Here is a 23,492-nt window from a genome sequence, read left to right as displayed (position 1 = left end):
GGCTTCTCCTTTTTCTTAGCAGTCTCATTTGGAATGTCACAGCCTGTTACTGGCAGCCTGATTCACACCCAGAGATTTCCCAAATATCTTGGTGCTTCCCACTGGCACCTCTGAATGCTTGGTGAAGTACTGAATGTGCAAGGTGATGTGTCAGTGCAGAGGATCTGGTCTAAGTGCCAAGGAGATGTTACATTGTCGGGGACTCAGACAAATTATACCATGAACCAATCTCTATATTTGGATATAAAGAGAAATGTTTATTTTTTACTCAATAATAAGCCTGTGTTATTGTTAGGAAAAAAACCCAACCAGTTGCTGCTCCCATTTTGTTTTGAGCACTGGTAGGGCTACGAAATTATTAAGTTAATGTATAAGAATTGTCTTTTTTTTTTTTTTAATTCTGGTGCTGTTGCTGTTTGAGAGATTCAGTGAATAAAAAAATAACAGTAGAAAACTGCCCACATTTCAAAAATATCTAGATGGTTTGGCTTGCTTGGGTTTTTTTCTTGTTAATTTGCTCTTAGTTAGATCAAAAGTACAATTAAAAGGACCTGACAGGCAAACTAGAGAGGCAGAAGAGGAGCTGCCACCTGCTGTAAGTTTTAGATGCTCAATTACATGATCAGTTGTTTGATTCTTTCTGTAATGACTGCAATCTCAATTTTGTTACATGAAATACAGCAGCTCCAACCCTTTAAGAGCAGATTTATTCTCCTCAGCATTATTTTCCTACCCTTTATGCCCTATCCATTACAGTAATCATGTATTTGAACAGAACAATAATGGGTAATGGTCTCTAAACTTCAGTGGGGTTTTCTCGGTAGCTGTCTGAAGTCTTTCCAAAAGAAGTGGCATTAATAAATACCATTATATAGGTGATAGGTTAAAACTCACACCTAAAACAAAAAGAAAGAAAAAGAAAAAAAAGAAAACAGGGCAGCACAGTACAGACAATAGTTTATAGTTTGGGAAATCTTTCAAAGCTCCCTTTGCATGTCCACTTTTTGATTTGCTCTTCCCCAAGTCACTGTTTTTATGCATTTTAAATTGTCTCTGTGTTCCACTCTGACCTTGGCGCCTGCAGATGATGGGCACGGGCAGTGTGTTGCTCATTTGTGAGTTACCCCAGCGCTGCAGGCTGGCCCCTTGCCCGGGGTGTGCCCGGGCTGCAGAGGGCAGGGCTGGAGCTGGGGCAGCACGGGGCAGTCCCTGGGGCCCCTGAGAGTCAGCGCCAGTGAGATCAGCCCTGACAGAGCGGCACTGAGTCACACCAACTGCTCCAGTCCCAGCCCAAAGGGCACATCTGCTTGCCTCTTCCGTGCAGCTCATGTATCTAAAAAATCAGGTTTTGTAAGGAGTTACGAGCAGCAAGGCGAAAATAATCTGTTGATTATACAAAGGAACAGTACTGGGAGTTTTCAGGGGAAAGAAATGCATCCATATCTAGTTCTTTAATATGAACATGAGAACCAAATTCAGTTGTGATGAGTAAAGTATTGAAAAGTAGGTTCTTATACACAGACTCACATGAGACTCCTTTTAAATATCTGGACCAATGTAAAAGGTAGAAGCTACGACTAATGTAAAAAATGGAAGTTTAAGCCTAAACACAGGCTTCATCTGCATTTTTGCTTTTTTTTAGAACTTAGTGAGATAATCCAATGGGAATAACAGCAGAACATACATGTAATTTTGATAGATTTTATGAACACATGTCATACAATGCCTTAAGGACAAGGGGAGAAATTGGAAATCCAGATAAAGCTGAGAATAAGCAAATTGCATGTTTGTAGGTCTAAACATGAAAGTATTAGTGGGCAGTCAAACCTAAGGTCAAAGTTACATTCCTCAGCATATATAGGTATAGAAACAGGTGTGCAATCACTGTGGCGTTCTCAGGACAAGGAATTCCTCCGGCCTGTAGCAATATTTTAACGTGCTGATGGTTTGATTGTTGGGCTAGAAAGATTCAAAGGTTTGTTGAAAGACTTGAAGGGAATGGACAAGAAAAATGGAATGCAGATCACCAAATATAAAAGACACAAAAAGACAAAAAATATCCCACAGTCTTGTAAGCAAGGAGGCAGCTGAGATCAGGGTGACTACAGAGGCATCAATCACCAGGCATCAGCTGGCGCTCACCAACTCAGTGGCTGAAGTTCAGCCTCTTTCCAGCTCTTTTGAATTATTTCTTGAAGCTCCTCATTTGTGTGCAGCATGGCTTGATGCACCTTTCTTGTGACACGAGCATACGAAAACTGTGCTCAGCTTTGGTGAACCAGTAAAAAAAAGTGTGCTTCCAAAAAACTTGGAAATCAAAATACCTGATATTTTCACCTTCATGCTTTTTGCTTTAGAAATCAGAGGGCTGTTTCTTCGAAAAGACTTTAAATGGTGTTTTCTTTGCATTTAGCAGTTTGTCCTTGCTTCTTACAGATGATGTAGCGGAACCATGTTAATATGTGTACCCATTGTGTCCCTTTTACCAGTTGAGGGCAGGTTGCAGGTCACCTTAAGGTTTTAAATTGGCTAGAATTTTGAGTCTGGTCCTCCAACTGTTTCTATATACAGTTCAATAGTAATTTATGCTTCCTAGCTCAGTTTATCCTTGCAATTAGCTGCTCAAGTCTATAGATAATGCCTTTTTACTGCCATGTTGACAAAGAGGAAGATCCTCCATTTTTCAGGAACATAGTTGATGTACAATAAATTCCAAGCAGCCATAAAAGCAACTGTAATCTGAAGTAAAACCTCACTGCTTTCTTGGAAATGTATTCAAAACATCTGAGCCTCTTTGAAGAAGCTGGTATGTTTTACGGTCTGCCTTCCTCAGGAGTAGATTAAAAGGGTAAAAGTTGGATATTTTCATCTCATTATTCACCAGGATAGTTCATTAACAGATTGAAGCTGCTCTAGAATAAATGTGCTATGTCCATACAACACTAAGTGCTGACTTTCTCAGGACGGCTATAGGAATATCCTATAATAGACAGTGAGTTGCATAGTGGCTTGATACAACTGATTTTTTAAGAAATTATCAGATGTCTAGCACCTTGAGTAAGTAGTGGAATTGATTATAACACAGTAGCCAGCAGCTCCGGACAAAAATCATGCTTTGTTTCTTGTTATGAAAACTACTTGATATAACTACTTCAATTTTTTTTTTTTTTTTTTGGTTCTGCAATGCATATTGTAACACTGAGGCAAATTAAAATCCATAACCCTTTGCTAACACTCTGATTTTTGTACCTTTATGGGTTTTTCCAGGCATCTGTATTCATCTTGTACATAATCAACCCCTAAAAGTTTGCTGCTGAAAGAGGAATTTTATCTGACTATCAGGATGTAGATATAACCACCTTGGAGTTACCCATGCATAAAAAAAACAAGCATCACTGCTGAGTGTGTTAGGAGTTGCATGTAATCATCTCCTTTCTAATGAGATACATTAAATTTCTGGGGTTTTAGCATATAAACATATACCCAAAAGTGTCTGACTTGTTACTTTTCACATTTTCCAACTTGTTGATGGTGTGATGCCATTCCACAAAAATACTTTTTAGTGGTTTACATTTTATATCCCATTAATTGCTTAGTTAGAACAGGAGACATAATGGAATATCTTTTTTACTGATTCAAGATACAGTTTTTGGATGTTTGGGTGTGAGCCTCTGTACTTCAAGTTTCTTCTGATAATGGATACTTGAAGTAACAATTATGTAGATGAGTGAAAGTTGAACAATAAAAGAAATATGTTTTAGATCTCTAGATGAACTAAAATATTTTAAGTGAATACTGCTTTTTGCATTTTATGTATACATAAATATATATATGAATATTTCCTATACTAGAAAGACTTTTAAGATTTTTGTTTATATTTAATAATTTCAGGACAGGCAAGTTTGCTCTTGCATTATATTTTCTGGACAGATATTTCATGGCAGGCAGCAGTTTGTTGGGTGTCCCATCCTATGGGCACTGACTTTTTATTTTTAAGTGGAACAGTGCTGTAGGCATCTATCTCTATGAAAGAATGAAAATGCATAAATCAGGAAACGGTACAGAATATTTAAGAGCTTGTAAACCTGTCAGGTTTTGGTTGTCTTTCTGGTTTGATGTCCATCATTTTCTATCCTGTCATTGGAGAAGGAGAGAATGGAAAAGAACAGAGAATGGGTTTACAGCCCTTTGTCTTCATATGTGAAAGCTGCTTTGGAAGGAAATGGGGAAAGCCTGTTGAATATTCGGTTTTGCTTTCAAAGAAGAAGAACAAATATGGGTAAAACGATGCACAGTGAAAGAAGGAAGAGATTGGCGGCTTGTCCTAAAACACATATTTGCTGCATAACAAGAGTTAAGTAACAAACAGTTAAAGTTTCTTGTTAAAGTTGTCCCTGTTCCCTGTGCTTCCCAGTGTTTAGTGATCAACTGCAGCTCATACTGAGTTGTGAGATTAAGAGAAGACTTAGCTACTGCATTTTCTCAGAGATGGGATCACATCCATTACACAATAGCTTTGCCTTACAAAAGTCTCCTCAGACTCAGGTTCCTTTGAATTTACCTTTCATATTATTCTTATGAACACTGAGTGTAAAACAGCAAAAGAATGAGAAAGAGACATTAGCAAGAATGCCATATAATAATCATATAATTATAATTTCATAAAACCTACCCTCCTGGCTTTTATTTATTCCAGCCCCTGTCTTTTTTATAATACTTGATTTTTAGATAGTGTAATTCATACACTGACAGGTCATAAAGAAAGGCTGCAAGCAGAAAAACAGGCTCACAACTGTACAGAAAAAATAAATAGAAAAGAGTACACTAAAGTAGGCCACTTCATTTAGCTTGAGTGTTCTTGCAACTTTTTCTAGCTTCTCAGCTTGTAAATTACACCCATTTTGAACTTTCATAAGTTCACACATCTTTTGGAAGGAACATGTAGAACTGAAAGAGCCTAAATTATACCTTGAAAATACCTCTAAATTTGCACCTATTTATGTTTACTTTTGCATTTGTACATAGTTATGGACATGTATACTATCATACCGAGACAGGTCTACAAAAAAACTGTATGTATGAAAATATACCATCCCATCTGATGTTGCATAATAGTGACAGAAACTCTAATATTTTTTTTATCCAATATTTCAATGTATTAGAGAGGAGTAGAAATTTCCTTGTGGTAAGTAACTAGAAAACATCATCCTCCTTTGTACTTTTTGGCCATTTCAATAGCTATTTTTGAGTTTTTCTTTATACCTTGTTTTATGTGAGACATTTACATTGCAGAAGATTGTCTACAGTAATGACTGCGTCTGGATAAACTTGTGTCAAAAAATTCCACTGTCACTTGGAAAGGTTTGGTCTATGACTGAGTGTCTCTGCTTTCCTCCTGCATTATTCATCCAGGGACAGGATGGTGAATTGATGGGCAACTGGAGGAGAATTTCTTCCCAAGCCCATCATGGTTTGTTTCAACAGCTATGTTGTTAAATCCTCCTTTCAGTCTCTTAATTTAGCGCCATTGCATTTTTCCCTTGGCATTGACCTTTTCTAGATGAGAGCCTGGTGCTGCCAGCAAGCTGATGAATTATGGCTGTTCTGAGTTGAAGTGACCATCAAATATAGGCTGGTTTACTCATCTTCTTCTCCAAAACCCCCCATGACAGTACTGGAAGGCAATATTTCTTACAATACAAGTAATTTCTCTTAGTCATGCCTTGGGGCATCTGCCTTTCTTATTGATACTGGGTTCCTTTAATCACAGATGCTGTGCAGGAGATAAAAGATGTCTCTCTGTGTTGATACAGCAAGGAGTTATTGCTGTTGGTTAAGCTGAAGCCTTAAAGCAGTTTTTACTGCATATTTGAATCTTAAGGGAAGGTAGATGCTGAGGATTAGGTTGGGGAGGAGATTATGCTCCAGGAGAACAAATTTCAGTGATACAAGGATTCTGGCTGAGATTCCTTTAAAGCCAAAGATGTACCCAAGCAAAAAATTACACATTTCTGTGAAAGTTCAGAGTTGAAATGAAACAGAAAATAACTTCTCTCTCCTTCATGTGTCTGTGGGGATACTTGAGCATAGGCTATAAGATGTGATGGCTTTTGGTGGGCTGCAGACCATTCCCAGACCAAACCCATAGGTACAAATTTGACTTCTCAATAATATTTCTAAAAAAAATTTTGCTTCTTTTATTCAGGAGAAGCAGCACTTTTTTTGTGGTTCTACTCTTGAGCATTTAGTGACGCATTTTAGTTTTGAAATGAGTGTCATGAAGACAGTTTTGAAAATTAGTAACCTTTTCCAGGCTGCTGCCTCAAACTTCCTCTTGTGTTTAAACAACCTCTACGCACTCATTCCCAGTGTGATGGTTATGTTTCTGACCTTCATGATGGGCTGCATTTCACAAACATGAAGTCATTTTTTGAGTCAAATTGTCCAACTTTAAATAACATTTATCGGAAATGCTCATATAAAAGAAATTTGTTCTATCTCAGCTGTGTCCTACTGAGTTGATGGCTATGAATTGTAGATAGTGGTCAAAAGAAAATTAATACCAGAGCACTGCTTGTAACATAATAGTAGCTTTTATGTAAGAGGAAGAGAGAAATATATGACTTCTCCTGTCTAGTATATATAAGTAGTAATTTGGTATCGTTCATGCAGTTATTATTTAAAATATTCTTTTTTCTGACTTCATTGTTTCATCTTTTCAAATGGTAAATTTATGAAAGAGCATGTGCTCTGTGCTCTGCCTTCCATAAAGAATATTATTGTCTTTAATAAATTATAGATCAGTATGGCCATAGCTTCTAGTTGTAAGCAAGGTAACCTATCTGTTGTGAGATAGGGAAATTTTTGTAAAAATATGGTATATTCTGGTTTTGCCTTATCACTCTGTACAACTACCTGAAAGGAGGCTGTAGGCAGGTGAGGGTCATCCTCTTCTCCCAGGCAAACAGACACAGGACAATAGGAAATGGCCTTAAACTGCACAGGGAAGGTTTGACATCAGAGGGAATTTCTTCACTGAGAGGGTGGTTAAGCATTGGAGCAGGCTGCCCAGGGAAGAGGTGGAGCCACCCTCCCTGGAGGTGTTCAGGAAATGACTGGATGTGGCACTTAGTACTGTGGTTTGGTTGACATGGTGGTGTTCAGTCAAAGGTTGAACTTGATGATCTTGGAGGCCTTTCCCAACTTTAATGATTCCATGATTCCAACCTGCACATTAAGTTAAGCCAGACTTTGATCAGTGTTGAGTGTTGGACTAGATGATCTCAAAAGGTCCCTTGCAACCTTAGCTCTTTTGTAATTCTGTGATCCTCTTAAACACATAGATATCTGTTCAAACTATTTTTGTTAGCTTATCTTTATGTATATTATGAGAATTTTGTTCATGACCTCATTTGAGGTGCTTATGAATGTACATGAATAAAAGAATTGCTACATGATCAATAATACCATTCATATCCCTGCTAATTAGAACCCTAGTTAATTAAGTGCTACTATTTGCAATAATCTTAATTTACATTGACTTTTGCCTAAATTTAGTCAATATTATTATTATATTATTTCTGTATAAGCAGTTATAGCCACATTTTCAAGTCTTTAAAGAACTTGGAAGTGAGATATAGAAATCATAACTAAAAGTTTTCTTTTACACACTGACATTTTAATGTACTCTCAGTGGTTCTTTAACCAGCAAGAATCATCCTTGATTTCTACCTGCATGATAGCAAATACTCTTTTTATAACTTTCTTCCTTTTTTAGAGATCACATTTAGTAATCTTCAGAAATAGAAATAACATTAGCTTAGAAAGAGACAATAATGGCGTTCGGTGGATGTTGTAATTTATTGAGGAAATTTTCTGTCAGAAAATGGTGGAAACTCTTTGAAAGGGGCTGTGAGTGTTTGCTGCTTTCATAGGATATCTACAGGATTGTCAGGTTCAGCTATTACTGCCTTTACTTTTGAAGTTAGTAATTGACTGCAAAGCTTGCAGTGGCAGCTAAAGTCTTGTGTTCCTTGGTATCTTACTTGGCCAGTTTGCACATAGAAAATTCTGCCAACTTTGCTTGTTCTTGTTCTGATGTTTAAAAATTATGTTTGTATTAGGGTTTTCTTAGGCCCAGATACACTAAATGTCTTCTCAACCTGCAGGAAATAGAATATAAATTTCTCCTTAATTCATGAAGTATGTAACCATGTGTTGCTGTGTTTTCTGCCATTTGAAGAGAAGCTCATGCACAAGATGATTTCAAACTGTAGACTCTTAAAACATGTAAGCTTTGAGAAAATTTGATGTTATGGACCAAATATTAAGTGATTTTTTTTGGTTTTTGTTTCCCTATACAAGCACTTGTCAATTAGGTTTACTGTAAGAGGGTAGTCTAACTTACCTATTTCAATGTGCAGCAAGTCACTGGAATATCAATTTCAGTGTATTTCAAGTGTAATGTGCAGGAGAAGCCTCCTGTTCTTACAGGTTTTGCTGCACAAATATGTCTGTGACAAGGCCTTTTGCTGTTCCACCCCACTGCAGCTGTTTTCTGGGATCTCATCCTTCCACACTTGGATCACTGCAGCATCCTCCCCTCCTGCACTGAGGAACACAGTGCTACCCCCACTGTCTCCACTCAGGACTCTGCCCCAAAGTTCATTTCCCACCTTGATTATTTTAACTTATTTATGAGTGCATTTTCCTCATTAAGCAGACTGCTTCTTTTCAACCTTAAGACCAGTCTTCATGAGTCATTTCCAACCTTCCTATCCACTATTAAAATGTCATTTCCTTTTTTTTATTCCTGTGTTGCTATCCTCTAACTCTCAAAACACTTTTATGCCAACTCTGTGCTGCTTTTCTCTCTCTGCAGAAATTTCCTATAAGCCTCCACAAAGCTCACGTTGCCCTTTCTCCAGTCTGTTCTTAAGAATTCTTTATCATCATCTCTACAAAAAAAAAAAAAATTGATAACCACCTCCTACTGTGCCAATACCATTGACTGGATGTGTTGTTTTTTTTTTTGGATTGTGAGGTGTTTGCATCAGGCAGATTCCACATGGACTGTGCTTCAAAAGCTCTGAGGTCCTGTTCCATAACCTGTATTTTAGGTGCAAGTAATGAATAGTACCAGGGTTTTTTACAATGCTTGGTTAGCCTGGCTGTCCCTTGCCTGGCAATCTCTTTGAGTTTGTCTTGCAATTGTGTTTTCTACATGGCACCAAGCAGAAACTGCAGCTAGTCCAGCCTACAGCTGTGCTTTTGCTGCCTGGTTGATTAACAAGTCCTGTTGTGCCCATCTCCAGCAGAGTCCGCTGCTCCTTGTCTGCTGCTGGCTGCAATTCAGGAGGATATCTGCTAGCTTTATCACTTCTGTGAGCTGTCACCAATGCCCTTCCTTCATATATTTCAGAATAAAACACAAAACTAAAGAGGCTTAAAGGTTCAGGACTAGAAGGCAGTAAATTTTTGTGGGAGCCCTTATTATTGGTACAGCTGTCCATTGCAGAGCCGGGTTATTACACTGTCCCTCATGGTGTGCAATGAAAGGTTACTTTTTGTTCAGCCCTGACAGTTCATTATTGCCTTACTGAACAGAAATATAATTTAAAACTGCAGGTATCCATTTAATTTGTAAACAATGTCTGGAAGCTATGTGGCTAGTTGTGTTGTCATGCTAGTTTTGCTTTGTAACTCTGTGGTTCACAGCATATTTCTTCTTTCTGAGAACAGGAATAGGAAAATGCTGTGCTTTGTGGGATTTACTTTGAGTGAAAAGTCATGACTAAGAATGGACATGTGTAACTTCTATAAAGCTAACTAGCTTGAACAAACTAAATTGTGAAATAACAACGAGAAGTTACACTAATAATCCATTCAAATATTTTCAATTACTGAAAGGCTTATGGGACAACTAAGTTTGCTGTACTTTGATTTTGAATGATAGCCACTTGCTACAGGGCCCTATTATTGATTGGCATTGAGGCTCAGCTGCATCACGTTAGACCTCAGCTTTTGATTGACAGGAAGACATTACTTGGTAGGGAATTCATCTCAGTTGTCATCTGAATTACTTTCCAACAACCCCTTATATCTTTGTGTTGACACCACAAGTAACTTGAGCTCTTTTCAGAAACTCACAGATTTCAGAAGTGGATAATGGCTCTTTTTATTTTATTTCTTTTGTGTTTTGTTCTTATATGAAAGTAGATTCTGATACCACCACATGATTCCATGAGGCAAAATCCCATCATTTTGAATAGTATAATGCTAAGATTTGGCAATGCTTGTTGAATCAAAAGTTCTGTCATTGCAGACTAAGAAATCTGCAATGACAGAACTTTTGATTCCACAAGTTTGAGCTCACAATCTTTAATTACCAATTAATGCTACTGCAACTAGAATTAAAATATCTCCAAATAGGACTCACATCAAGCAAAAATTTGATGAGAATCTAGAAAAATATCCGAGTGAAAATTCTTCTCAGCAAAGTGTAATTTAACATATCCTTCGCTTCTCTGGGACCCAGGAAGCTGTATCAAATTGCACTTCACAGCCAAAACCCATTCCTGGGATTTTGAAAACTGGCAGCTGGTGTACACTTTATTTCTCAAATGTTGCTTTGACAGGATAAAACCACTTTTTATATAAAACTACAGGTTAAATCTGGGTTCTGACCTTGAAAGAGAAATCCTGAGCACAAATTCTTGTTTGCAAGTCATATCTGGTTTTGCAATTTATTCTTTCACTTTCTGATATAAAAAGTCCTGGGATCAAAACCCAAAAAGTCATTCTTGCAGGGAAGATCTAAATTATTCATGTCAGCCAGATGCAGATTTGGATTGCTTCAGGTTGGATACAGATAGGGAGGTAGCCTAGGGGAGTGTCCTCACAACTCAGTTTTCCTTATAAAACACCCTGTACTGCCTCTACCCCAGCAATAGGTTTAAATAAAGTCACCCATGGATTATTTTTTTAAAGTCAGTGCTGTTAGCACATTAGTAATTTTCTGGGAGTTCTCACTGGGTTAAGTCTAAGATATGCAGGTCTAGATTTGACCTAGGTACGTGCAAAACCAACACCTCAGGTGTTATGGCTACTTTACTGTAGAAAATACAGAAGCAATTTTCAGCCAGCTGAGACAGTGTCTGAGGCAAGACTTTAGGCATCACTCCTAACTTAGAAATATTCAATTTCACCTAAGCCCCAGGGAAGGGGCCATTTCAGAAGTCTTCTGATTAATTCTTTCCTTAGAGGAACTGGTGTCTGCAGTTCAGTATAGTAATTGTCAGGTGCCTAATTTTCATTAATGAATAGTCCTCACATTGCTGGAACTATTAGTCTGTTTTAAAGTAACATATATTTCAGGGGCTTTTTGACATTAATCCAGGCAGAATAACCTCCTAATATACTGGATGAATGCAAACTCTGTCCAAAACTGTAGTCCTACCCAAGTATCTGGAGTATCTGGAGTAGGATAGCTGCAGTAGTTTTAGGCAGAATACAGTATTTGGGTTTGACTCTTCCTTGTATGGGGAAAAAAAAAATCAGAGTGTTATTATATTTTTTATAACTACATAGTAGTAATGATTTGTTTAGCCAGTTTGTCCAGTCTATTAGTCTACAACCAGGAGTAGCTAAGTAATTGCATTGCCATAATCTAAATTTTTGTGGTTTTTTCTTGGTAAAGTAAATCCCTACCACTCTGTATACTGTGCACTGTCAGAAACACTACTGCAGTGCCAAAGAAATGAGAGAGGAAAGAGACTGGTTTGATTCAGAGAAGGGATATGAATTGAAGGAACCTTGTTTGAGTATCAATAATGGATATTGTTAGGGAAAACATACAAATAGTGTTTAGAGGCAGCCAAGCAGCTCTAGTAGGGAGGAACATAGAATGACAAACAGCTTTTGTTTATAACACAAAAAATGTGAGTATTGGCTAAGAAGTAGTGTTTATGGTAATTGAGCTTTACAAGGAAGTAAAACTTCATGGGGAACACAGGGGGTAGCATTTTCAGTGAAGTAGGCAATAAGGAGAGCTGTGTAGGCATTTCCTGATTAGCATCTGCTGTTTCAACAGCCAAGGAACATGACTCGCATGTAAATGCTTGTGCTAGGCTTCAACAGGCATTCCCTCTAGCATGCCTCCCTGCCTTCTGGTTTTATTTTGAGTCTCCTTGAGCCCTACTGTGACTTGAAATCAGTGGAGGAGAAAGGAGAGTAACACAAACAACAGATGTCTTAAAGTTTTGAACAGAGAGAGAAAAAGCCCCATGGCAAAGGAGACTGTGCAGTTAAGGTGTTTCCCTGTCATCAGTATTCAGTGCCTCTAGTGAAGTCCCTATTTGCATTTTTGCATGTGTATATATACATATCCCTGTATATGCAGTTGGTATGCAGTTGTACACATGGGGGGTAAAGATGTGATAGTGCAAAAGGATGCCATTGCACAATTCAGATCTGTTTTTGCATCCTGTAAGAGTCTGACCTGTAGACACTAAGTGTACTGGCTGACATGGCCAAAGCAACCTATTTTAGGGCTGGCTCACAAATGATTTCCAAGCTGATCTCTGCTTTTAGTTTCTTGCTGCATAAAATACATTATTTTTTTTTAATCCAAAGCTCAAAGATTGGTACTGCTAATAGTATGCCTGGTTTTCATCAAGACAGCTTTGCTTACAGGTGGTAACTTAAGCCATGGCAGTACAAATACCGTGTACCCCACCACATTAGGAGAGCTAGATTGTGCACCAAGTAATATTCAGTGCACGTTCAGAAAAGTCTTTAATCTGTGCATTTTTGTATGGGGAAGTGTGTCTTTAAGGACTTTGATTTCCAGAAAGTAAATCTGTGGCAGAAACAGCTGTGAAATTCTTACAATATATAGGCAGCTGGGGATGGCATAGAGACCCTGAAAATACATTGCCTGCTGGGTGTTAACTCAGTACTGCATGGGGCCAGGAACAAAAAGAAATGGAAAAAAATACTGTGAATGGAGAAGTGAAAAGATGTGAAGTTTCCAGATTTTTTTTTGCTTTTTGGGAAAGATAACTAAAAGAAATATAAAGAGTATTCAGAGCTGAGAACTTTGAGCTCTGAAATCTTAGCAAGCTACTTCCCCCTTTCCCACATCTACCTCCTCCTTTTATGTCTTATTTCTTCTACAGGCTTCAGCAGATGGGTCCACAGATGGAAAATCACATTCACATGGAATCCTATTTTCTTGTGATATTTTAAATGTGTATTTATTTGCTTGTTAACTTGCTGGGTTTTTTCTAAGAATTTTGGTAACCTCTATCTCAATGGATATTCATACTGTTTATTTTGTTAGTTACTTCGGTTATTAATATATATTTTTTTTATTATTTGGCTACTGGACTACAGATGTTTATGCTTAGATTAACCTATAAAAAGTTTAGGATAACTGCTCTTACTGACTGTGACTTCTGAAAAAAAATTCCAGTTTTGGAATGTTTGCTGAGGATGCCAGTAGGAATTACTATTCTTTGTAAAGAAATTTGTAGATCAGAATAGTATTTCCCTGTGATGGTATTTTCCTGGACTACAGGGAATGCTGAATGTTGGTAGCAGCACCTTAAGCATCAAATATTAGTTGCTGTAAACAAGAGGGAGCCTGCTGCATTCAGTTAAAACAGAACAACTGTTATCTCATTAATACTATTTTTGCATAGACTTTTTTAATCTTCATAAGTCCATCCTGTCAGAGAAGGAAGCATAATAACAATAATTATGCCTGTATTTTAAATAGTGCTTTTATGCCTGTGTGGCTTTCTTTCTGCTTTAAAAATATATTATCTCTGTAGCACAGGTGGGTAAACTGAGGCATGCATGGGAAGGGAAATAAGTTCACTGGAGGTCTTCCAAACAAAGACAGAACTCCTGACCTTAAAGCAGAACCTTATCTTAAATAATATGTAAAACTTATCACGAGGTATTTGTAAGTTAACAAAACAAATCCTGCACTTTAGAGATACCATTTAAAATTTGTTTTTCTTTCCACAGGAACTTTTTACACCAGAGTGCAAATTCAAGGAGTCTGTTTTTGAAAATTATTATGTAATCTACTCATCCATGCTCTACAGACAACAGGAGTCCGGAAGGGCCTGGTTCTTGGGGCTGAACAAAGAAGGGCAGGTCATGAAAGGAAACAGAGTGAAGAAAACAAAACCAGCAGCTCATTTTCTACCCAAGCCATTGGAAGGTGAGGCTCAGTCCATCTCTGGCAGACTCTCCTATACATCTCACAAGAAGAGGGACTGGTTTCCAAATTGCCCTTTCTCAATATGCATGCCTCACACAGGGACAAATCTCAATGCCACTCCCAAGTTCCATGGAGCAGTTTTGTGCTTCCATGTAGTGATGCCACAAACAATTTTCCATGGACTAAGTGGTCATTCTACAAGAAAAGATTTTTCTTGTGGAATAGCATTGTGCTGCTTTTAAAATATTACATTGTTAGGGACAAAAACTATTGTGAATCTTGCAGTGAGAAAATAGTCCTTTCATTAGGCAGAATAAGATAATGACTATTGAAGATTGGGAGTTATATAGGGAATGGATGAAATGTCAACATTTTAAAGTAAAAGCTTTCTAAAACAAAACACAAAGGTTTCTTATAAAATAAATCATGATGTATTACTATGCCAAGTGGTGTAGTGTAAGTTGGCCTTTAAACCAAGATAGGAACAAATAACAATCACAGTAACCTTACACACCAAAATGATGTCACATTCTCTGAAAAATCCATTAATATCTTGAAACTTTTGTGTTATCCTTTGTATTTATATACAAATACATATGTATGTATTTATATGCTGCCTTTTGCTTCTTGTCCTGATTAGAACTTATTGTTCTAATTCCTGCACAGCCTCTGAAAGTAGTCATAGTCATTCTGAAAATTACCATCTGAAAACACATACTTGAGTAATACTTTGGTTAGCAGTCCAATTTCTTTTGATATTTAACTTAAAATTTTTGATTGAAGGATCAGTTTGTCAAGTACTTGAGTTTCATCATAAGGAAAGAATCAGAATAAACTTATGTTTATTTGAAGTCAGCCTTTGTGCTTTCCCTGTCTTGTGAAAGTTTACAGTTCTTTCATAAGCTCTCAACAATACTAATAATTTATATCTTGATCTTTTTATATTAAGACTTATAGGGAGGGAATGCCAGTGCATTTTTTAAAGCATTGCAAATTTGTATGTACTAGGAAAGAAGTTACTTTTTAAAGATAATTTTTGGATGATCAGACTTCATCAAAATAGCTTAGACAATGCTTAGAAATAAATTGATTTACACTGCCTATGAGAATCATCAAATATGACAGCTGTGCTATATAATTCCTTACTTTATAGTTCCATTTCATGTTGTTCAATGTGATAATTTTGTAGGTCACAGTGTTATTTCACTAAGCTCTTTTAATTAATCAGCTAAGTGCCCTAAACACATTTATGGGCCACTCTGAAGATATAGATCATAACCAGCCTTATGTACTCCAGAGAAGACATTTAATTTCCATCTTTAAGAAGCTATAAAAGGATTTAGATTATGTCACTGGAAATGTTATAACAAGTATTTGATTAGTTAATGATGCTATGGGGCCCTTTACATTTATTATGAAACTTCACACCATCGAAGATCAAGGTCAGTACTTTGATGCTCCAGCCTCCTACTCTAATTAGCCAAGGGACGAAGGAATTGTGCTCTCTGTGGTAGCACACACCCAGTCTGGAAATCAGTGTCATGATTAATTCCTTTGACTGCTGTGACACCTCTTTTAACATTGCTCTGATATAAATAAATGCAACTGGAGTTAGGTATAAGTGGAAATATTACCTGATGGAGTGACATGGAAAATGAAATTGAATTATCCAAGAGCATTAATCATTAAGGCAGCTTAATGCTTGAACTGTGTAATTGAATACATGTATTTCCCTCAAAGGATTTGAAGGGGTGAGATAGGGACTGAAGCCAAGGGAAAAACTTCTAATTCCTCTAAGAATTAATAGTTTAATTTGGAGTTTTCTGCACTTCTACATTCAGTGGAGATCAGTGGCTCCTGCATGTGTTTTTGGAAATGAGGTAGGAAAACCCCCAAACAACTTTTACACTCTCCACTCAGGGCAGACCTGAAGAAAAGACCATGGCCAAATTCCTCAGATTTGGAAGACTGATGTACATGTAGCTTTGTAGAACTGGACCCTAGCCTAGTCTTGCAATCTACCACTAAGGAAGAACACTTAAGTCTAGACAACTGTATTGTATGATCCCATTTTTTAATTACAATCTGTCTTAACACATTTTACTTCTAAAAGTTCGCATATTTATTTAATGTTTATTTAAGGGTTGTATATACATACACATGGGTATACACAGGTACAATTTTGTGTGCCTTATGCAAAGAAAAAACACTAGTTTTTCATTTCCAAGAAGATATAGTGTCCATTAAGCAAGGAAGAATGCAGTTTCCTACTGAATTTTTAAGTCAGAGGCAGAAGTGTGAGAATTTTGGAGGGTCAAACAATTCTATCAGTGGTAAAAAACAACCATCTGTCAAAATAAACAGTTTCCCTGGTATGCAAGAGGAACATAGAAAATTAATCCTCTTTGAGATGAACTCTCATATGTGATTAAACATTGTTTAAAATGCTTCTCCCTTTCTCTTCCTTCCCCTCAGTTGCCATGTACCGAGAACCATCTTTGCATGATATTGGAGAAACAGTGCCAAAGGCTGGGGTAACTCCAAGTAAAAGCACAAGTGCATCTGCAATAATGAATGGAGGCAAACCAGTGAACAAGAGCAAGACGACATAGCCAGATCCTCACAGGTGTTGTGACTTACTGAGTCCCAAGTACAGTTGAGTGATTTATCCTTGCCAGACTTCCCCTCGGCAGTGTCTGTGGATCAGCTTGTGGCAGGTCACCAGCTTGCCCGTTCCTGTTTCTGAACTGAGTTGTTGCAAGAGGATAAATCTCAACATGTAGCTCCACCACAACGAGAAGACACCTGGATGAACCAGCTAAACTCAGACCATGGAATGCCCTACCAGATATTGGAATGCCTTTTTAATATCTTTTCTGTGACTGTGACACTTCATGTGAATGACATATTTCACAAGTACACTTGATACCTTGCCTGCTGACAATTGCCCATAATCCCTTTTTGAGTCCAGTTTCAGCAAAATCCATGTGTTTAAGTTCTATTTTGTAGCACACAAATAATCAAGTAATTTCTAGTTAGATGCTGTAAACCTGTGCTATTATGGATTTCTCTTCTTCCCTTTTTTATAAGGCTGCTCGCTCCACTGTTTGTGACCTTTTGCAGGGATTGTGTTTCTCTATAACTTAAGTGTTGCCGGTGGCTTAGTTTTGAAAGCAATCAGGGAATCAGGAAGCCTTCAAAAATCTATTATTAAAAATTATATCTATAAAGAATAGGATCATTGTCTCTGGCTTAAAATATTGATTAAATGTGAATACTCTTTAGTAACAGATACTGTGCTTCTGAGGTTGGCATTAAAGAGGAGGGAAGAGTGTCAAACACAACCAATGGGGAGTTTTCTGAAACGTGTGTTTGGCATCCCTATAGTTTCTTTTTGTGTGTGTGTTTTATACATATCACAGGCTTACTGGTAATGGTAACATTTGCCTTGCCCAGCGAGCAAGACCCACTCATTTTTGGAAAAGTGGGTCCAAAGAATTTTGTAGGCCTTGTAGGCCTGAATTAAGGCTCATTTTTCATCTACTAAATCTTCATTGTTTGAAAAACAACCACCACAAATAAAAGGAAAAAAAGTAAGACTAATCAGAATTGCGCTACCTGAATCCATTTTAAATATAATCCTTTCCTGTTTTTAAGGAACTGAACTTAATGCCATTGTTATTTTTGGCTGAATCCCACACCTACTTAGCAAAGCATGGGCAAGGATGTTGTTGTGTTCTTTTTTGCAGCACCAATGCAAAGGGTAGTTACAAATTATAGTTTAATATTTCTGGTGTTTTAAAAAAAGACGTTTTAAAACTGGACATATTACAAAACTTTATTTTTATTTTTAGCTAAGCATGCAAAGTCCAGTCCTATGTATTTCACTGATATCCCAGTATGTACCTCCACCCAGCTTCCTAGGATAACATGCCCACCAAATTGCTAGATTGAAGGTGCCTTGCCTTGATCTCTATATACTGTACTTTCTCTTACATGAACCTAGAAGAAATCAAAAACATCATAAAATTGAAGCCTTGGATCATATTACCAGGAACAACATCAACCCTTTGAGTTTGTCACTTGTGAACAATTAAGCCAGTGTTGTGGGGGATGAAGGAGGGCAGGGGAAAGATTTAGAGAATGCCACAGAGATGCCACTGAAGTTTTTGCACACTTAGTCACAGGCTTTCAGAAGTTGAAAAATACAGGCACTCTCTGTACGCTTAAGAAGGAATTTGTTTCTTAGAAATGGCAGCAAAGATCAAACTGTATCTCAGTCTGGAAAACTGTGTGGCAACACTCTCTTGGCCTCTTGCTGTTACCTTGATATTTTAAGACAAAAAGAGGAAACCATCCGTTCCTTTTTTAGCACTGTATTTCTGGCAATTTGTTTTATCACATCTTTGTGCTGAAGTCCCTGACAGAGACTGCTGATTATTTCAAACTCCCTGTCTGCTCAGCTGAACAGTCTGATTCAGTCTGAATGAACTCTTCGTACTAGTTTTCAAATGTGTTCTGTTTTTATAAGCAACATTTAGTGCACTCTTCAAGGAGGCTACTGTAAAGCTGCTACATTCTAGATAAACTTTTTCTTTTTTCTGTAGGTCAGACTTCCTTTTGTATGTGTGATATGAGAACAGCAAGATAATGCTTGATGTTGGGTCTTTCTAGGGAGGGAATGAGTTAAGCATGAAGCCCTCTATCCATGTAGAGAAAAAAAAAAACTAAAATACAAACCTAATCTAAAACTGTGATAAAAATGCAAAGAAACTTTGACTTAAGACTGTGCCCTTGCCTGCTAGCACTAAATCTGTGTGCGCAGGGAAAAACAACACTTTATTAAAAACTTCAGTGTGCCCTTCTCGTCCCATCTGGTCCAGTGGGATTTGTGCACCATCCCTGAGGAAACAAAATCAAACCAAAGCAACTGAGATGGCGAGCTGGGGGCTGCAGGAGCCAGGAGAGGCAGCAGCCCTGACGCTGCACTGGCGGCCGGCCCCGCCGTGGCCCCAGGCCTTCCTGCGATAGCGAGAGGAGAACTTCACAATATTTCAAGTAAGATAGAACAGCTGAAGGCTACATTCTCTCTCACCTGATTCATGAGGAGGGAATACACGAATTCATGTCCCATTCAGCTGTCTTATACACCCAGTGTAAGAGCCTGAGGAGAGACAGGGCTGGAGACCTGGCTGAGCCATACAAGGAGGATCTGGTTCATTGCCTGATCCTACATAAACAATATTTTCAACATTAACCTTTTGGTCCTGAGTAACTATGATCTGTGAACCAGTTTGGGAGGCTATAATTAAGGGCAGATTTAATTTCTTTAAGCAGTTAGTACATACTGGAAATACAGCATTTTGCCTTTTTCTTTTCTTTTTTTTTATTATTGTTTTCTGATTTTGTTTCTGTGGGCTAAATTCATATGAGTGTTTAATCCAATGAATCAATGCCCTGATTTTTTATTTTTCTACAATCTGTTTAAACATAACACAGGTATCTTCGTGCTTTGTTTCCTCCCTTTAATTTTGTCTTGTCTCATCTGTTGCATGGGAAGAGTATGACAAGGATGAACTAACTGCATGTTGTAGGTTGTGTCTGTCAAATAACTATTGGTCAGTGTTATAAATTTACATACATATATGCAAAGAGTTTGTCTGCATTGTACAGTTTGTGTTTATTCTTATTTGTTGTATACACAGATTTAACATGATGAATAAAACATTTATATGAAGGCATACTGGAAACCAACAGAAAAGTTTATGTAAGAAGTAGACTGTGCAAAGCATCATTGCACTGGCCACAGGATGGTGAAATGTCATGTAAATAGGTTGGCAAACTCAGTTCTCCCCCTTTACCATGCCAAAGAAAATTTCAGCTCCTTAATATAATACCTCTCTTGCTGTTCTCCAGGATGAGACTTCACCATTTTCTTCCCTCTAAAATTAATTTTGCTGTTAAGTGAAAGCTGTTTTCAACTGTCTGTTACTACTAAAGTACTGTATAGTAAACCTGATGGAATCAATTTGTATTTACAGATTGGGGTTTTTGTACTTACATGTGCAGCTGTCTGTGAATCTGCAGCGTTCCAAGTCTTTTGCATGCTTGCATTGTATTTTGTTCTTCTGGGTTTTCTCTAATCTCTTAGAGACTGTTCACACTGAAATCTGACCTCATCTTGCCATTTTATATGTTAACACTGCACAGTCATTTTCTTCTCTTTTTTGATCTGTATTTCAGCTACAGTTCTATTTGGCAAAATCAGTCACACCTGCACAGTTTTAGAGATCCACTTTTGAGGAGATATGAACTAATTCAACAAAGCACCATTTTGCTGTACTTCAAAAATTTTATAAATTCACAAGAATCCTTATGAGGTTGTTCACAAGACAGAGCCTATGGAAGGGTCTCTAGCTCCTTTTAAGTGCTTTGTAGTTCACATAACAGAGCTTTTGCTTCATTTTCTGGGGTTTTTAGCCATTCTGAATTGATTTTTTAATATACTGTCATTTTCATAAATGTTGGTTCTTAATAAACCCCTCCCAGGCCCTCCCCTTCACCAGATATAAAGTAAAGCAATTCACTTTGACTATGGTATATACCTGAAACAATACTAAGAACCCTGGCTTTACATTTATATATATGGGGAAATTTTTGTCTTGGTTTAAAACTAGTTTAAGCAATGAGCTATGAAAGCAGACAGTTTGGTCCATGCAGTAAAAGCATATCATGATGATCCATCTGTTTATTGCTATAAAGAATACATTATTCAGCTACATTCAAATGGGAATGGAAGCAAAATTAGACTACATAAGAATGTTCTCTTTCTTTTAAATGGCTCTTTAGATAAATTCATATTTCATGCAATGCATTGTAAAATGTTTAGTAACAGGGTTTTTTTCTGTGATGACTAATGCAAATGCTATGACTTATTTTTAAAGATGTAATAAATTTTTTGTTCAATTACTTAGTTGAAATATTCAACTTAGCTTTCTTCATCCCAGTATCATTTAGCTGTACCATTTAGCTACAAAGTGAGATGTCATTCTGCAAAGAAGCAAGGGCAATATATCAGAAAGTGAGAGCAGGTACATGATTAAATGCATCTATGCATTTCTAAGAAAGAATATAGCCAGTGGGGGGAAAAAAAAGATCACAAGCAGGTTAATAAATTATAGAAGCAAATCAATCCACAGGTTTTTATAGGTGATATTACAGATATGTTATACACAATAGGTGTAATCCTGCAAGTCTATTATAGAAGCACTGGCACACTTCTGGATTGTGTTCTTTCTCACATAAGAAGAAAACAAGGCTATAATGTATTTTTGTTTATAAGGTTTATCAATCTAATCAGTAAAAAGTCCCCATTTATCCAGTTTGGTTTTGCCTTTTGCCACAGGCCTGGAAGCAGGCTTTTACAGTCACTAGCAGTGAAAAAACAAGTAGTAAGTTTCACTTCCTTATGCCTCTTCCTGCATTTACAGTTTATGTGTCTGGAATTCCCATCACAGGGAATGACACAAGGGGAAAAGATAAAATTTTATTAATACAGCTATTATACTCAAATATGTGGAATAATAATCTTATTCCTTCTGATTTCATCTTTCTAAAGAGGAAAGGAGCCACAAAAGCGATAAGCTGGGTGTCACATCACCAGTTACCTCCACATGAAGAGCAGGGGAAATGTTCAAGCAACATGATAGGAAACAAAAGAAAAATTGGAAAAGAATTAATGTGTACATTCCATTTTTAGTAGTCTTAGTTAATACTTTAAGGTTTATAGTAATAGCACCACTTTGTTTGATAATTGCATTTAAAGGAACCACAGAGAGTAGCTGTCTTAGATATTCTGATTTTTTTCCGTATGTAGGTTAAAAACAACTTGGATAACCCTTTTTGAAACGCTATGACTACATAATCCATCCAGTAGTCAAAAAGGTTGGAGCTGATTGGTATAAAAAAAATCAAAGTAAAAATTACTTTATACTCTATAAGGATATAAACTTCAAATGAAAACAAAATACAAAAATGTATCAAATACGACACTGGAACCACCTAAAGAATTGTTCTTTTATATATGAATGAGTACCTGAAATACCACAGCTGATCTACAGTATATGTTTTGATGCCATGAAACAAGTCAAAAGCATCTACTGATACCAGAATAGAGTTTTGATTATGTAGTATTTTCTTTATACAATACTTAATATAAATGGAAGGAAAGCAAGGAGAACTTTGTATCCTTCACTGTTTACACTCTGATTCAGCAGATGAATGTATATGCAAAAAACCCAGTGATTATGAGAAGATTCAGGTCAGCGGTATTCACTATTCATAAATATAAATAAAAGCAACAATTTGTGCTCTCCAGACACTAGGGTTGGCAAAATGCATATATGTGAAAACTTAAGAAAATATTCCTGTTGAGCTCCATGGAGTTTTAGGGTTTTAAGTATAAAACATAAATTAAAATTTCAAGCTGAACTTCACTTTGAGGATTCTTTATGTGTTATGAATACAGTTTAGAACTCTGCCTGATACTTTGGTTATCTGGTAAGAGAGTAGCTAGCAGCTTTGGGATGTATGTCTAGTTATTTATCTGCATAGCTTATATATAAGTTGGATGTTTGGTAATGGTAAAACTCCCTGAGAATATGGGCTTCACAAGCTTCATTTTTAGAAAGAAAGAATCCAGGTTAAGAGGGAAAAAAACATGTTTAAAGTTAAAAAGCAAACTATATGGGACGGGGGAATACTAAAGCAGTTAAATAAATTAATTTGAAATTTTGCATTCTACCCATGTTCTGTACCATTGTATTTTCCTATTTCAAAACTGTTCTTTCTAAAAGAAAAGTTATTTCTAGACTAATAATGGATTTTTTTTTTTAATACATAGTTCCATTATTTCTGAGTCATGCACCTCTTCAAAAATCAGGACCTTGGCACCTAAACCACAATGTTAAAGTTTGTTATCTAAAAGAAGTATTTTTGAGCCATTTAATCAATTTATTGCTCAATCATGGTTTTACAAAATGTAAACACTTTTGAAACTAAAATGTATGTTTCTTTTTTTTTTGCTCTAAAGAATTCAAGGGCTGCCAAATCTACATGTACAAAAAATAAGAGACTCATATGTAAATAAGTTAGGGAAGTCCCAATAGTTGTGCATCGTTCATAACTCAATGTGAATTTCACACTGAGCAGCATTTCACCATTGGAAAATAAAAATAAAATTTTTGTTCATACCACTGCT

The 23,492-nt window shown here is 36.9% G+C and overlaps 1 protein-coding gene across 2 annotated transcripts in view; it reads left to right on the top strand.

Annotated features, from left to right (window-relative positions):
- The window catches only part of FGF14 (fibroblast growth factor 14), a 381,670-nt gene extending 358,198 nt beyond the window's left edge, over nucleotides 1-23,472 (top strand). For both annotated transcript variants that reach the window (XM_058825424.1, XM_058825425.1), the window contains exons 4-5: nucleotides 14,035-14,233; nucleotides 16,709-23,472. In XM_058825424.1, coding sequence (XP_058681407.1) covers nucleotides 14,035-14,233; nucleotides 16,709-16,845 — 336 coding nt within the window. In that variant the 3' untranslated portion in view covers nucleotides 16,846-23,472. The remainder of the gene's footprint in view (nucleotides 1-14,034; nucleotides 14,234-16,708) is intronic.
- Nucleotides 23,473-23,492: the final 20 nt, after the last annotated feature.

This window comes from Ammospiza caudacuta, chromosome 2 (genome assembly GCF_027887145.1).
Source record: "Ammospiza caudacuta isolate bAmmCau1 chromosome 2, bAmmCau1.pri, whole genome shotgun sequence".
NCBI classification, from domain to species: Eukaryota; Metazoa; Chordata; class Aves; order Passeriformes; family Passerellidae; genus Ammospiza; species Ammospiza caudacuta.
Note: the sequence above shows the minus strand (reverse complement) of the source record. Positions and strands in the feature narration are given on the sequence as shown.